Here is a 14,758-nt window from a genome sequence, read left to right as displayed (position 1 = left end):
TGTGTGTGTGTGTGTGTGTGTGTGTGTACCTGCTGTCTTTGAGCCAGCGCTGGTCCATCTCCTCCTGCCAGCCCTCGGGCGGGGTCTCCTGCCAGGCGTTAAAGTAGCGGATGATCCCCGGGTGCTCTAGCTTGGCCAGAGCCTTCACCTCTCGCATCACCTTCTCCCTGGCCAGTTCCCTGCAGCGACACACAGACAGAACTACATTACCCAACATCCAGACCAAACTCACATTACCCAGCCTCCTGACCACACTCACAAAAACAACATTACCCAGACTGCACTCACAAAAAACACATTAACCAGCCTCCTGACCACTCACAAAAACTACATTAGCCAGCCTCCACAGCAGCACAGACCTCCGAAAAACTGCACTCACAAAAAACTCATTACCCAACCTCCAGACAGGCCTCTCCAAACCACACCATCAAAAACTACATTACCCAGACAGGCACTCCAAACAAAAACTGCATTACTCTGCCACCACACCTCTAAACTGCTCTCACAGAAACAACCCCAGACACCACTAGGGGGCAGCAGATCACTGCCGATTCACCACTGCTCTGCCCCGTGGAGGGTGAGCGGTGCTATAAGACGTCTGCCCACAAAGAGGGGCCAGTGCACTGCTGGACAAATATTACAGCAGGACACTCTTACTACTTACAGTAGCGCGTCCACAGTAGCCTGGACTGTGTTTATAAAGCAGGGAGTGTGTCCAGTTCAGCAGCGCATGAGGGCATGGCTGTTAGCCAGGCTGGGTACCTGTAGGTCAGGTAAAAGGGTGGTAGGGTACCCGTTTGTTAGGAGAGGGAGGCGTACCTGTTTGGCAGGTAAGAGAGGGGTGAGGTTTGGTACCTGTTGGGCAGGCGGATCCTCTTGATGGCGTAGTTGCAGTCGTCCACTTTGTTCCGTGCCTCAAACACCACGCCAAAGCCGCCACGCCCCAGGCACTGCACAGGTTCAAAGTCCGTCAGGTACCTGAGACACACAGAGGACAGGTAAACACCGAGTTCTGCAGGTACACACACACATAGACATACACAGAGGACAGGTAAACACCAAGCTCTGCAGGTACACACACACATAGACATACACAGAGGACAGGTAAACACCGAGTTCTGCAGGTACACACACACATAGACATACACAGAGGACAGGTAAACACTGAGCTCTGTAGGTAAAAACACACAAACATGCACACGCACACGCACACACACACGCGCGCACACGCGCACGGACACACGCACGGACACACGCACGGACACACGCACGGACACACGCACGGACACACGCACGGACACACGGACACAATGACACAAGGACACACACCCTCCTGGGCCAGAATGCAACCTCGAGTGAACTTGCCCTTTGGCCCCTGATAGCACCGCTGAGGGTGAGACCACAGGTCAGCTTTCAGACAGCTGGAGCAGGGGTTTTCCCACTGCCCACAATCCTCTGCTCTGGGACTCTGTGTGCTGAATACTGTGTGAGCCAATCAGGGAGAGCTGAAGTAGGAATGTAGCCATGCAGAGGGGGTGTGTGTGCGAGGGAGGAGTAGGGGTGTGTGTGTTGAGGGGCGGGAGGGCGGTGTGTTCTGAAGGAGGCTCTCAGATTTCCTAGATTACAGGCAGAGGGGGAGGAGGGGGGGCGTTTCCTCATTCTCTAAATTACTGGGTACGGCTCTGAAATTACACTGCAGACTGTGACATTCATATTCACACTCTCGCTCTCACACACTCACACACACACACACTCACACACACACACACTCCCTCCCTCTACTCATACGCACAGATGTGTGAACACGCACACATACTCACTCTCCCTCTCTACACACACACACACACACACACACACACACACACACACACACACAGTGATGACTGACATAAACAGGACGGTACTCAGGACTGCGGTATGTTCTGACACAGTGTACACACAGCAATGTTGGGTATCAGTGTTAAACAGCAGGATGTTTGTACAGCACTGTACAGCCCTGTTTATGTTGAGCGGCGGGGCTGATAAGGACCAGACACGCACACGCACACTGAGTCCATGTTAAACCAGTGGCCTGTTCTCAGACTGCAGCGGTCCTACCTGCCTCAGGCGCCTATTAATTGTGTGCCAATTAATTAATTTTGTTTGTTTAATTACACAGGGTTGCTCAGTGGCCAAGCATCAGCGCAGTACTATCCAGGAACAGGGAAGCACAGATGCTTTATACACAACAAAGATGGTCAACTCCAGCATTCCTTCAGTGCCCTGTACTCTAGGGGATTCTGCCAAGTTAACCATGGCTGCTCTCGCTCTGTTTATTTTCCCAGGTTTGTATATGCAAGCATCTAACAAGCATGTACTCCAGCCATAAAAATCCACACCTCACTCACCAGCTAAAGACTATGTTGCACTGCAAACTTGTAGAATCAGGTGTGCCAAATACAGTGCACCTGGAAAGTATTCACAGCGCTTCACTTTTCCCACATTTTGTTATGTTACAGCCTTATTCCAAAATGGAATAAATTCATTTTTTTCCTCAAAATTCTACACACAACACCCCATAATGACAACATGAAAGAAGTTTTATTTTTTTATTTTTGCACATTTATTAAAAATAAAAAACCAAGAAATCACATGTACATAAGTATTCACAGCCTTTCCCATGAAGCTCAAAATTGAGCTCAGGTGCATCCTGTTTCCACTGATCAACCTTGAGATGTTTCTACAGCTTAATTGGAGTCCACCTGTGGTAAATTCAGTTGATTGGACATGATTTGGAAAGGCACACATCTGTCTATATAAGGTCCCACAGTTGACAGTGCATGTCAGAGCACAAACCAAGCAGGAAGTCAAAGGAATTGTCTGTAGACCTCCGAGACAGGATTGTCTTGAGGCAAAAATCTGGGGAAGGGTACAGAAAAATGTATTCTGCTTTGAAGGTCCCAATGAGCACAGTGGCCTCCATCATCCGTAAATGGAAGAAGTTCGGAACCACCAGGACTCTTCCTAGAGCTGGCCGCCTGTCTAAACTGAGCAATCGGGGGAGAAGGGCCTTAGTCAGGGAGGTGACCAAGAACCCAATGGTCACTCTGTCAGAGCTCCAGCGTTCCTCTGTGGAGAGAGGAGAACCTTCCAGAAGGACAACCATCTCTGCAGCAATCCACCAATCAGGCCTGGATGGTAGAGTGGCCAGATGGAAGCCACTCCTTACTAAAAGACACATGGCACCCCGCCTGGAGTTTGCCAAAAGGCACCTGAAGGACTCTCAGACCATGAGAAACAAAATTCTCTGGTCTGATGAGACAAAGATTGAACTCTTTGGCGTGAATGCCAGACGTCATGTTTGGAGGAAACCAGGCACCGCTCATCACCTGGCCAATACCATCCCTACAGTGAAGCATGGTGGTGGCAGCATCATGCTGTGGGGATGGTTTTCAGTGGCAGGAACTGGGAGACTAGTCAGGATTGAGGGAAAGATGAATGCAGCAATGTACAGAGACATCCTGGATGAAAACCTGCTCCAGAGCGCTCTTGACCTCAGACTGGGGCGACGGTTCATCTTTCAGCAGGACAACGACCCTAAGCACACAGCCAAGATATCAAAGGAGTGGCTTCAGGACAACTCTGTGAATGTCCTTGAGTGGCCCAGCCAGAGCCCAGACTTGAATCCGATTGAACATCTCTGGAGAGATCTGAAAATGGCTGTGCACCGACGCTCCCCATCCAACCTGATGGAGCTTGAGAGGTGCTGTAAAGAGGAATGGGCGAAACTGCCCAAAGATAGGTGTGCCAAGCTTGTGGCATCATATTCAAATAGACTTGAGGCTGTAATTGCTGCCAAAGGTGCATCAACAAAGTATTGAGCAAAGGCTGTGAATACTTATGTACATGTGATTTCTTAGTTTTTCATTTTTAATAAATTTGCACAAATTTAAAAAAAAAAAACTTCTTTCATGTTGTCATTATGAGGTGTTGTGTGTAGGAAAAAAAAGAATTTATTCCATTTTGGAATAAGGCTGTAACATAACAAAATGTGGGAAAAGTGAAGCGCTGTGAATACTTTCCGGATGCACTGGAAGTGAGAAAATGAAAACCTGCAGGATGGTAGATCTCCAGGGACAGCCCTGCTGTAACTCAATTTATAGTTGAAGATTAAGGAACTAAAGCGTTCTTAGCTTCAGCGGCCAAAATGTCTAATGAAACCAGCAGTGAAACTGGTGAAGTTCCCTGGTGGGTCCGGGTGGCACTCTTAAGTGACCAAACAGTGGCTCCAAACCCTAGGCAGTTTGGTCCCTCACCAAACAGGATGACCTCATCCTGCGGAGCGTATGTACATGGTGAGGGGGGGTGTATGGGACACCTTCACAAGATACCGCCTCCATTTCAAAACAGGCTGAAGCCTGGAGTTCAGCCAGCTGGGCGCTAACACCGCTAATCTCCTTATCATGGAGAGGACTACTCTGTGTAACGTGTGAGGGTGTTACTGGAGAAACACTTACTGCCAGTCACGTGCGCGTGTGCGTGTGTGTGTGCGTGCGTGTGTGTGTGTGTGTTTGTGTATCTGTATGCATGAGTCTGTGTGTCTGCGTGTGAGCGTCTGTATGTGTGAGTGTGTGTGTGTGTGTGCATATGAGTGTCTGCATGTGTGTGTGAGTGCAAGAGCTTTTCTGTGTGTGTGTGTGTGTGTGTGTGTGTGTGTGTGCACGTGTGAGCATCTGTATGTGCGAGTGTGGGTCTGTGTGAGCATCTGTATGTGTGAGTGAGTGTGTGTGTGTGCGCATATGAGAAAGTGTGTGAGTGCGAGTGGTTTTCTTTGTGTGTGCATGTGTGAGACAAATAGAGAAATTAAGTAGAACATAAACTGTACTGTTTGTTCAGTGTGTGACAGGCTTAAAATAGTTGAAAGCACAGTCTCTCTTTCTCCCTCTCTCCATGCGTCTCCTCAGCACACACGTGCGCGTGTGTGTGTGTGTTGGGGGGGTTAAGGGCGACAGATGCTAGGGGAGGGGTTTGGAATTTGTGATGCTAACGCCAAGTTGACTGAGCCATGCTACATCCCTGGGAAACGGTGTAAAACACTAAAGCCACAGCTAACAACGGAGAGAATCCTGGAGACAGCTGGCCTTGTACAAGCTACAAGTACAAGTAACCTGCACTGGTAATGTCACCTACACACACATTCATCACTGGGACAGGTAATGTCACCAGCACACACATTCATTACTGGGACAGGTAATGTCACCAGCACACACATTCATTACTGGGACAGGTAATGTCACCAGCACACACATTCATTACTGGGACAGGTAATGTCACCAGCACACACATTCATTACTGGGACAGGTAATGTCACCAGCACACACATTCATTACTGGGACAGGTAATGTCACCAGCACACACATTCATTACTGGGACAGGTAATGTCACCAGCACACACATTCATTACTGGGACAGGTAATGTCACCTGCACACACATTCATTACTGGGACAGGTAATGTCACCAGCACACACATTCATTACTGGGACAGGTAATGTCACCAGCACACACATTCATTACTGGGACAGGTATTGGTTACCTGCACACACATAAATGGTAAATGGTAAATGGTTGGCATTTATATAGCGCCTTTATCCAAAACGCTGTACAATTGATGCTTCTCATTCACCCATTCATACACACACTCACACACTGACGGTGATTGGCTGCCATGCAAGGCACCGACCAGCTCGTCAGGAGCATTTGGGGGTTAGGTGTCTTGCTCAGGGACACTTCGACACAACCCAGGCGGGGGATTTAACCGGCAACCTTCCGACTGCCAGACGACTGCTCTTACTGCCTGAGCCATGTTGCCCCCCGTTTGATTACCAGGACAGGTATTGGTTACCTGCACACACATTGATTACTGGGACAGGTATTGTTCACCTGCACACACATTGATTATTGGGATTGGTTACCTGGACACACATTGATTACTGGGATTGGTTACCTGGACACGTATTCGTTGCTCCGCTGCGTCTCCGTGACGAGCACCTCCTTGGGGTCGTCGGGCAGGAGCTCCAGCTTGCTGTCTGTCTGGCACTGGGTCTCTGACTCCTTCCGTTGCTGTGGAAACCGGGAGGCGTGGCTTGGTCAGTGGGGGGCGGGGCCAACAGACAGGAAGTTTGTCGGAAAGTGGGGCGGAGTGGTCACTCTTTCTCTCACTCCCTCACTTTCTCTCTGCCTCCACTTTCCCCTTCTCCTGCACTTACTCACTCTTCCTCCTCACTTTCTCGCTCTCTCAAATTCAAGATGCTTTATTGGCATGGAATACATTTGTGAATATTGCTAAAGCATAGATACAGAAACAGAAGAATACATTAGAACATGGGTGCATTGGCCATGTCAGTATGATAGTAATGGTAATAATACCAGGACCCGCACCCGTATGTGTGTGCCTGGAGGGTGGAAGAACTTGCGCACGATGTAGGTGGTGGCGGCGATGCAGAAGACGATGGTGCTGAGGATCTCCTTCCACCAGGAGAGCAGCAGAACCGGGTCCTTCCTGTGCAGCTCCCGCCCCGCGCCGTCGCCCGGCAACAGGCTGACCGCCGCGCCCCGCCTGCCCCGGTAGTGCTTACTGTACGGGAAGTAGTACCCGTTATCTACAGAGAGAGAGAGAGAGAGAGAGAGAGAATCAGTACACACACATACACACACAGAGAAAGAGAGAGGGAGAGGGAGAGGGAGAGAGAGAGACTATTTGTCTCACTGAATGCAGGTGAATACATCTGAGTGAGCAGTGTTAACCTGCATAAATAATAATGCGCTTTAACAACAATCTCTGTGCGGTGAGCCAGCTCTGGCACTGTAGCTCATGCAGAGTCAGGTGAGTGCACTTAGATGAACTCATGCACACACACACACACTCACGCGCACGCACACACACACACGCACACACACTCACGCGCACGCACACACACACACACACACACACACACGCACGCACAGAGTGAGCAGAGCTAGCGCTTTAATAACACTCAGTCCACACTCTCAGTGCGGTCTGACACCGTAGCTCATACAGACTGAGGCGATGTACTTCTATTAACACACACACACGCACACACACACACACACACACACACACACACACACACACACACACACACACACACACAATCTGTGCTGAGGATGCTGTTAGCTCATATAAACTCAGGTGATGCACTTAGACTCAGCTCTCTCAGAGCCAGGGAGATGATGTAATGAGTGTACTCAGCGTTTCAGCAGACCAAACGCTCAGGCCAAGCGCCTATTCATCGATCAGAGCAGCAGTACTGCGTATCCAGGGGCAACGCGCACCCACATACAGAGCACAGAGACACACGGCACAGAGCGCACACACACAGCGCGCGCACACAGAGACGTGCACACGGCACAGATACGTACACAGCACAGAACACAGAGACGCAAGGCACAGAGACGCACACACGTACAGAGCACAGAACAGAGACGGGCACACACAGAGACGTGCACACGGCACAGACACGTACACAGCACAGAACACAGAGACGCAAGGCACAGAGACGCACACACGTACAGAGCACAGAACAGAGACGGGCACACACAGAGACGTGCACACGGCACAGACACGTACACAGCACAGAACACAGAGACGCAAGGCACAGAGACGCACAGCACAGAGACGCACACACGTACAGAGCACAGAACAGAGACGCGCAGACACAGAGATGCACAGCACAGACACACACACACACACACACACATACAGCGCGCACACACAGAGATGCACAGCACAGAGACGCACACACAGAGATGCACAGCACAGAGACACACACACAGATGCACAGCACAGAGACGCACACACAGAGATGCACAGCACAGAGACGCACACACACACAGAGCACACACATAGAGAGCACAGAACACAGAGACGCACAGCTCAGAGCACACACACAACGCATCTCCTTACCATAGGGGTACTGCAGTACGGACAGTGCTCCGTTACTGTACTCCTCGTGGGAGAACTTGTCGTTGTTCAGACATTTGTCAAACTCCTCAGAGCCAACCAGGACAGGAGTGCGGGAGGGAGAGTCTGTGAAAAAGAACCCAGAATACAGGATTCACCTTTATTCAACACCAGGACTGTTACTGCAGTGCAAGGCACTCTATCCATGAACACCAGGACAGTTATTGCACAGTGCAAGGCACTCTATCCATGAACACCAGGACAGTTATTGCACAGTGCAAGGCACTCTATCCATGAACACTAGGACTGTTATTGCACAGTGCAAGGCACTCTATCCATGAACACCAGGACTTACGGATGAGCGTTTTCCATTTGATGGTGGGCAGGGGCAGTGGGCAGGACTTAGGGATGAGCGGTTTCCATTTGACGGTGGGCAGGTGGAGTGGGCGGGACTTAGGGATGAGCGGTTTCCATTTGACGGTGGGCAGGTGGAGTGGGCGGGACTTAGGGATGAGTGGTTTCCATTTGACGGTGGGCAGGGGAAGTGGGCTGAACTTACGGATGAGAGGTTTCCATTTGACGGTGGGCAGGGAGATGATGTCGGTGTCGGAGCCACGGCTGTTCAGCGCTTTAGACTTGGAGGGAAACTTTGCCGAGATCCTAACGGAAGACTGGAGATAGAGCTGTCCCCGGTACATTCCTGTAATGACAATGTAATAAACATTCCTTAACACAGTAATACCAGTTTAATAAACACCTAAAAAACATACCCAGTTTCAAACATAAGCTCCCATAAGCACTGCTAAAGAAAACCGATGATATCACTCACTGGTACAAAGACAGAGCCAGGAAAAGCATCATCAAACATCTCATACTTCAACCAAATCCTCACAAATACACGTATACTCATATACACACAGAAAAGCACACACACACACACACACCATTTGAAGTCTTAGACTCCAGCTAAATCAAATCCTCACTTACAAACAAGCATTTACACACACACACCATTAATAGTCTTATACTTGAGCTAAATCAAACCTAACAGGCATTTATTCCCCAAAGAGCTGAAATCATCTCCTGGATTCTGTACACAAACATTACAAAATGAAAGTGAGTACAGGAACTGCAGCTCCTGTCTACTACACACCATCTGCGCTGCGAGTCTCAAGCATGCGGGCTGACTCCGTATCCCATGATACATTGTATCACATTTGTTTTGCATCTGTGCTGCATTTGTATTGCATGTCGAAGGAATTTGCATTGCATTTGAGCTGCGTTTGTACAGCATGTGGGATGCACTTGCACTGTACGTTTGCTGCATGTCTCCCGCGTGTGTGCGGCGTCTGTATTGCTTTGCTGCATGTCTCCCGCGTGTGTGCTGCGTCTGTCTTGCTTTGCTGCATGTCTCCCGCGTGTGTGCTGCATTTGTATTGCTTTGCTGCATGTCTCCCGCATGTGTGCTGCATCGGTATTGCTTTGCTGCATGTCTCCCGCGTGTGTGCTGCGTCTGTATTGCTTTGCTACTGGTCTCCTCACCCAGGTACACGCTGGACTCCGTCGCTCCCCGCGCCTCCTCCACAATCTCCTCCTCGTCCTCGCTGCTTGACTTGGGGTGCGTGGTGTAGGAGGTGTCATCAAACAGGCTGATGGGGGTCACCTTCCCCCCCTGGACCAGCCAGGCAGAGGCGATGGGAGTGCAGAACTGGGGGGGGAGAGACAGACCCTCACTGTGGGACCCTGCTTTTGGCTCATGTTTACTTTTGGAGACATGACCCCCGAGTTCTTAGGGCCAGATATCTCCAAAATGAAAGTAGATGCATGTTTGCTGAGGCTTCTACATACAAAACTACCTGTCAAACTGTCAAAGATTTAAAACTGGACTGCTAAAAAAATCACATTTCGACACCTGGCAAACTTTAAATGGCTCTACCCGAAAATCTAAACGGAGAATGAATTAAGCTCAAATTTTCAGAATTTCTATATCTCATCATTATCTATCAACACACTAAAAAACAGGAAGAACCCAAGAGGTGCAAGCTCCTACAGCTGTCATGGAATGGCCCAGGCCCTTCTTCAGTGGGTCTCAGTAACTGACCAACTCAATCTCAGCTTTATGAAGTTATATCAAGCTCCATGTTTTCCCAAGGCGCAGGTATTCACTGAAACACTCTCACCACCATTCTTTATGGCAGCATAAGGACACATCCAACCTGCCTCTTTAAACTGCCAGGAATTTATAGCAGACTAATTGCCCTACAGACGTCAAATAAATAGTGGAGTTTAAATAACAGCTCAATCCAGCCTAATGAGTGGAGTAGCGAGTGGAGATGTCTGATGAGGGCTGAAGTAGCAGTCTGGCTGTTTGCACAAATCTGTGGGCTCATTCCAATCACTTATCTACCTCCTCCTTCCGTTCCTTCTATTGAGCAGGCAAAGAAAGGAAGCCAGAAAAGGAGGGGGCAGTTACAGATATGCCAGATGTATGGCAGATGGGGAGAGGTGGATCCACAGGTCGAACAATTATACATCATGCATTCGAAAAAATACGAAGGACTCATGCTTCCTTCGTCTTTGGAAGCCTTCCATCTCCTGGCCTCTAGGTCCTTAATGAATTTCCTTAATGATGGTGGACCTACATCAATTTCCGGGTCAGGCAAGGAACAAGGAGACAGGGAAGGACAAAATAAGCGATTGGAATGAGGCCTGTGTATAGAGATAAGTTGGTGGGGCTTGATGGGGTATGGGTGGGGTAAGGCTCTTGCATCACATTATAGTTGGACTAGACTAGGCAGGGGCCAATATCCCCTGGAGCAAAATAGGGTTAAGAGCCTTGCTCAAGGGCCAGACAACTGCACTGATCTTATTGTGGCCACACTGGTGCTTGAACCACCAAACCATCCGGGGCCCAGTCATGTACCTTAGCCACTAGGCTATAGGCCTTAGCACTTTAGCCACTAGGCTGCTGCACTTACCTGATGCTCCCACACCAGCTGTCCGCCCGCCTTGTTGCTGAAGGCCAGGACCTTCCAGTCGGGGACAGACACCTTGATGACCAGGTCGCAGGTCTCGGCCCGAGGCTCCTCCTCCTCGCGGATGACCCGATGGCCCTCTCTCCGCCCCTCTCTCCGGCCCCCCTCGCCGCTCGCACGCTCCCCGTCCAGGAAGTTGAGCCCCGGCTGCGTCTCCGGCACAAACTTCAGCTCAAAGTGGCCCACACTGAAGTTCCACCTGGGAGGGGAATGGGGTCACATGGTTTAGAGCGAAAGGAGGGGGGGGGTTGCGTTGGCCTATATATTGAGGGGATGGGATCTAATTGAGGGGTGTGGCCAGCATTGGTAAGAGTGGTCTGGAGTGGAAGAGAAGGTCCAGGGGCCATGTGCACCATGTGTGTATATTGAGGAAATAAGACCTGTATATACGGAGCCAGGATAGGGGCCGGGACTCACTTCTCGCTCCCGCTGCGGGGTCGGACGGCTCGCACGGTCTTCTGGGTCCTCTGCAGCAGCAACACGTCCTCTGGCTCCGGCTCGTCCTCCTCCCAGCGGCTACAGCCCACCGCCGAGCAGATGTAGCGCAGCTGCAGGGAGGGAGGGAGCTGTTACCGCCATTACTCTACACCACCTCAAACCCAAACGCCACCTCGACCTCAACCCCTACATCAACCTCAATCACCTCCTCAACCTTCACCTCAAACCCAAACACCACTTCAACTGTTAACTCAAACAAATGCCACCCCAACCATTAACTCAAACAACTCAAACCTCAACCTTCACCCCTACATCAACCTCAATCACCTCCTCAACCTTCACCTCAAACCCAAACACCACCTCAACCATTAACGCAAACAACTCAACGCAATCTCAACTCCAACATCAACCTCAATCTTCACCACAGCCCTTAATTCAAACCCACCACAAGCCCTGAACCCCCAACCCAACCCAAGCTGGCAACCTGCCCAGATCTATCCAGATTCTACCTCCCTATGCACAGACTCCAACCGATAGCCCCTCTATATCTATATCCATCTATCACAGGCAAAAATGTGAACCTGCAAGGCCCAAAGACCCCCCTCGCCTCCGCAATGGTGATGTACCTTCCCACTGTAGGCCCCCAGGCCGTAGGTGGTGAGGGACTTGCCCCCCACCAGGACGGTATCCTCCCGGACGCGGTACGATGACTCCAGCAGCGACTCCACACTGAACGGGACGGTCTCCATGCTCTCCCGGTCCCTGTCCCACTGGAACAGAGCCCCGTCCAGAGACGGGATGATCATCTTATTCCCAAAAACCTGGAAGGGGGATGAGGGAGAGGGCCATGAGTGAAATCACCTCACCTTAACACTAGCAAAGACACAACAAGGTCACAGACTTACCGCAAAGGCATGACAAGGTAATACGACAAGGGGGGGGGGGTCCTGGAGAGCCACAGGGTCTGCTGGTTTTTGTTTTGTTTTTGCTGGGACTTAGTCGATCACTTAGTCGAAGAAACTAAGCAGTCAATTACAGTTAACTCGCCTGACCTGGTTCTTTGGTCTATATTGGTTAGGTTGTATTTTAGGTGAAAACAAAAAGCAGCAGACCCTGCGGCTCCCCAGGCCGCCCCTGTCAGACCTACTGCAATGCCAGGATGATATCATAAGACAAGCTTGGACATACTGAGAAAACTATCCGCTTCCCCAGTCTCCACTCTTATTTAAAGGCAAGTGTCATCTAAAACAATCCCATATGGAGGGTATATGGAGGGTTCATGGTCTTCAGATAATCTGCGAGTACGGTCAAGTCACCCTTCTTCAGGAGGAACATTAACTGTGACTATATTAAACACAAGGAGTTACATCATCTGTATAGTACACGCACGACTTGGAAAATGAAAAGTACTGACTAATACCACAAAACTAACCATTCACCCTGACTCTTTATAATGCAGGTTCTTTATAACAGTTTCTCAAATAGTCTGCTACAGTCCAATTACCAGTAGCCATTGTTGACATCAGCATAATAATGTTCCAGTTAAGAGCATTTGCTTTTGTGTGTTTTGTTTGAACTGAGCCAAGAGGCATTCTCCGTCTGACCTTGACACTCGAGTGGAGCGATGTGACCAATGAGAAGGCCACTTGGGGGAGGAGGTAAACCAATGAGAAGCCAGGAAGGCCGTCTGGCAGGGGGAGCAGTCTCTGATGGGGTGACTCGCGCCATGGCAGACGGAGGTGATGTCATCCATTCACATGATGTGGCCAGGAGGAGGAGGGGTGGGGGATTGGCCACGGTACGTCAGGTGGTAAGAGGTTTACAGGGGGAATTTGCAGGAGGTGGTGACTCATCGTTGCCCTTTTTGGGCCGTAACTCTAATCTCGGCAGTGCCGCAGACGTTTGATCTACGGCTTGGTGCCATTTTCAGCCGGATGCCCCAGGGTCCCTGGGGAGGCAGGGAGGGGGCGATTAAACCCCATTTATTAAACGGAAGCTGAACCCCACATCATCAATTACTGCACCTTGCGCATCGTGAGGTCACCAGCCGGCTTCGATTTCACACGCTCCAGCGATTCATTCACAAAATAACAGCCCCTCCGAGCCGGGGGAAAGGAGGGAGGGGGTGAACATCTGAGGCAGTCTTTCAGGGCAAACTTCAAACACCCGACTGGTTATCTGCAGCAGCTGGAATAGGACAGGGCCTTATTTTAAGACCTTGCACTTATTTTAAGTGTCCTGTGGGAAGCACAAAATGGACCCTTGATCACAAACAAATGCAGTAACGCCCTTGTGTAGGAAACGTGCGACAGCTAAACACCGCAGGTGGTGTAGTAGTGGTGTGCTGCCTCGAAGCGCTAGAGTAGGATGGCTATTCTGTGTCCTCCTTTGACCGTGGTGCTCTGCGGTGTGTTTTAATGCAGTGGGGGTCCGGGAGAGATGTTTGGGGAGAGTGGCTTCACCGTTTTACCACACGGGTCAATGCAGGGGTCAGCCATTTCTGTCGCTTGTGGGGCAGAGGGTAATTACAGCTTTTGTGGGAACTGAGTGTCACATTTGAGGGGGTGGGGTCACAGGGGAGGTCAGGACGTTTGGCTAGGTTTGCCCCCTGGACATTTTACATTTTTAGCACCTTTTTTTTTTGTGAATGCAGAGCTTAGTTTACGTTCCACTCCACAGTTGAATCAGGGCATTATGACAGTGGAATGCAGTAGAGTCAAACCAGCAGGCAAATCTCGCATTAACAAAAACCAGATCCCTGACTGCCACTGTGCTACAAAACAAATCTGCATTTATTATGACTACTGTTTATGCTCATGACTAAACATGAGTGTTTTGCCACTTATGGATTTGATGCTTTCCACTTGTTCAGTAACCTATGCACTTCTTGTAAGTCGCTTTGGATTAAGAGTCAGCTAAATTAATAAAATGCTACACCGTCTCACAAAACTGTGGAGGCACTAGTAGTGTGTCACACAGTGCACATGGAAGGGATGCTTGGGAATGCAGAAAAGTCTGAACACACATCACCCTCCCCCCTCGTGCCGCCCCCCCACCCCCCCCCAGCCAGAAGTCCCCCAGACGCGAGGCCCAACTCTGCGCAAATTAAACCGAGCAGACACGATCATCCCATCCGCTCATCGCTTCCAGGCCGTGTCGCCAAAACCGCCACGGGGGGCATTAAAGTTTAATCGCCAGCGAAAGTGAAATAACGAGGTCCTGAGACGGAGTGTGAATTCCCCCCCAGACAAACATGACTTTAATCCAGCAAGACTGCACTGCAGACCCACGTTTCTGATTGGCTGGAGGGTGTTAATATATGCG

The 14,758-nt window shown here is 50.2% G+C and overlaps 1 protein-coding gene across 1 annotated transcript in view; it reads right to left on the bottom strand.

Moving 5' to 3' along the window:
- eif2ak3 (eukaryotic translation initiation factor 2-alpha kinase 3) overlaps positions 1-14,758 on the bottom strand; it is a 39,448-nt gene that overhangs the window by 6,514 nt on the left and 18,176 nt on the right. The window contains exons 3-12 of the mRNA XM_061246576.1: positions 12,061-12,255; positions 11,414-11,544; positions 10,940-11,195; positions 9,504-9,669; positions 8,521-8,661; positions 7,965-8,087; positions 6,419-6,639; positions 5,985-6,100; positions 856-978; positions 30-179 (exon numbers count right to left, since the gene is read on the bottom strand). Coding sequence (XP_061102560.1) covers positions 30-179; positions 856-978; positions 5,985-6,100; positions 6,419-6,639; positions 7,965-8,087; positions 8,521-8,661; positions 9,504-9,669; positions 10,940-11,195; positions 11,414-11,544; positions 12,061-12,255 — 1,622 coding nt within the window. The remainder of the gene's footprint in view (positions 1-29; positions 180-855; positions 979-5,984; positions 6,101-6,418; positions 6,640-7,964; positions 8,088-8,520; positions 8,662-9,503; positions 9,670-10,939; positions 11,196-11,413; positions 11,545-12,060; positions 12,256-14,758) is intronic.

Source organism: Conger conger, chromosome 6 (assembly GCF_963514075.1).
Source record: "Conger conger chromosome 6, fConCon1.1, whole genome shotgun sequence".
In the NCBI taxonomy this organism is placed as follows: domain Eukaryota; kingdom Metazoa; phylum Chordata; class Actinopteri; order Anguilliformes; family Congridae; genus Conger; species Conger conger.
The sequence above is the reverse complement of the archived record's forward strand: the minus strand, read 5'-3'. Positions and strand labels throughout refer to the sequence as shown.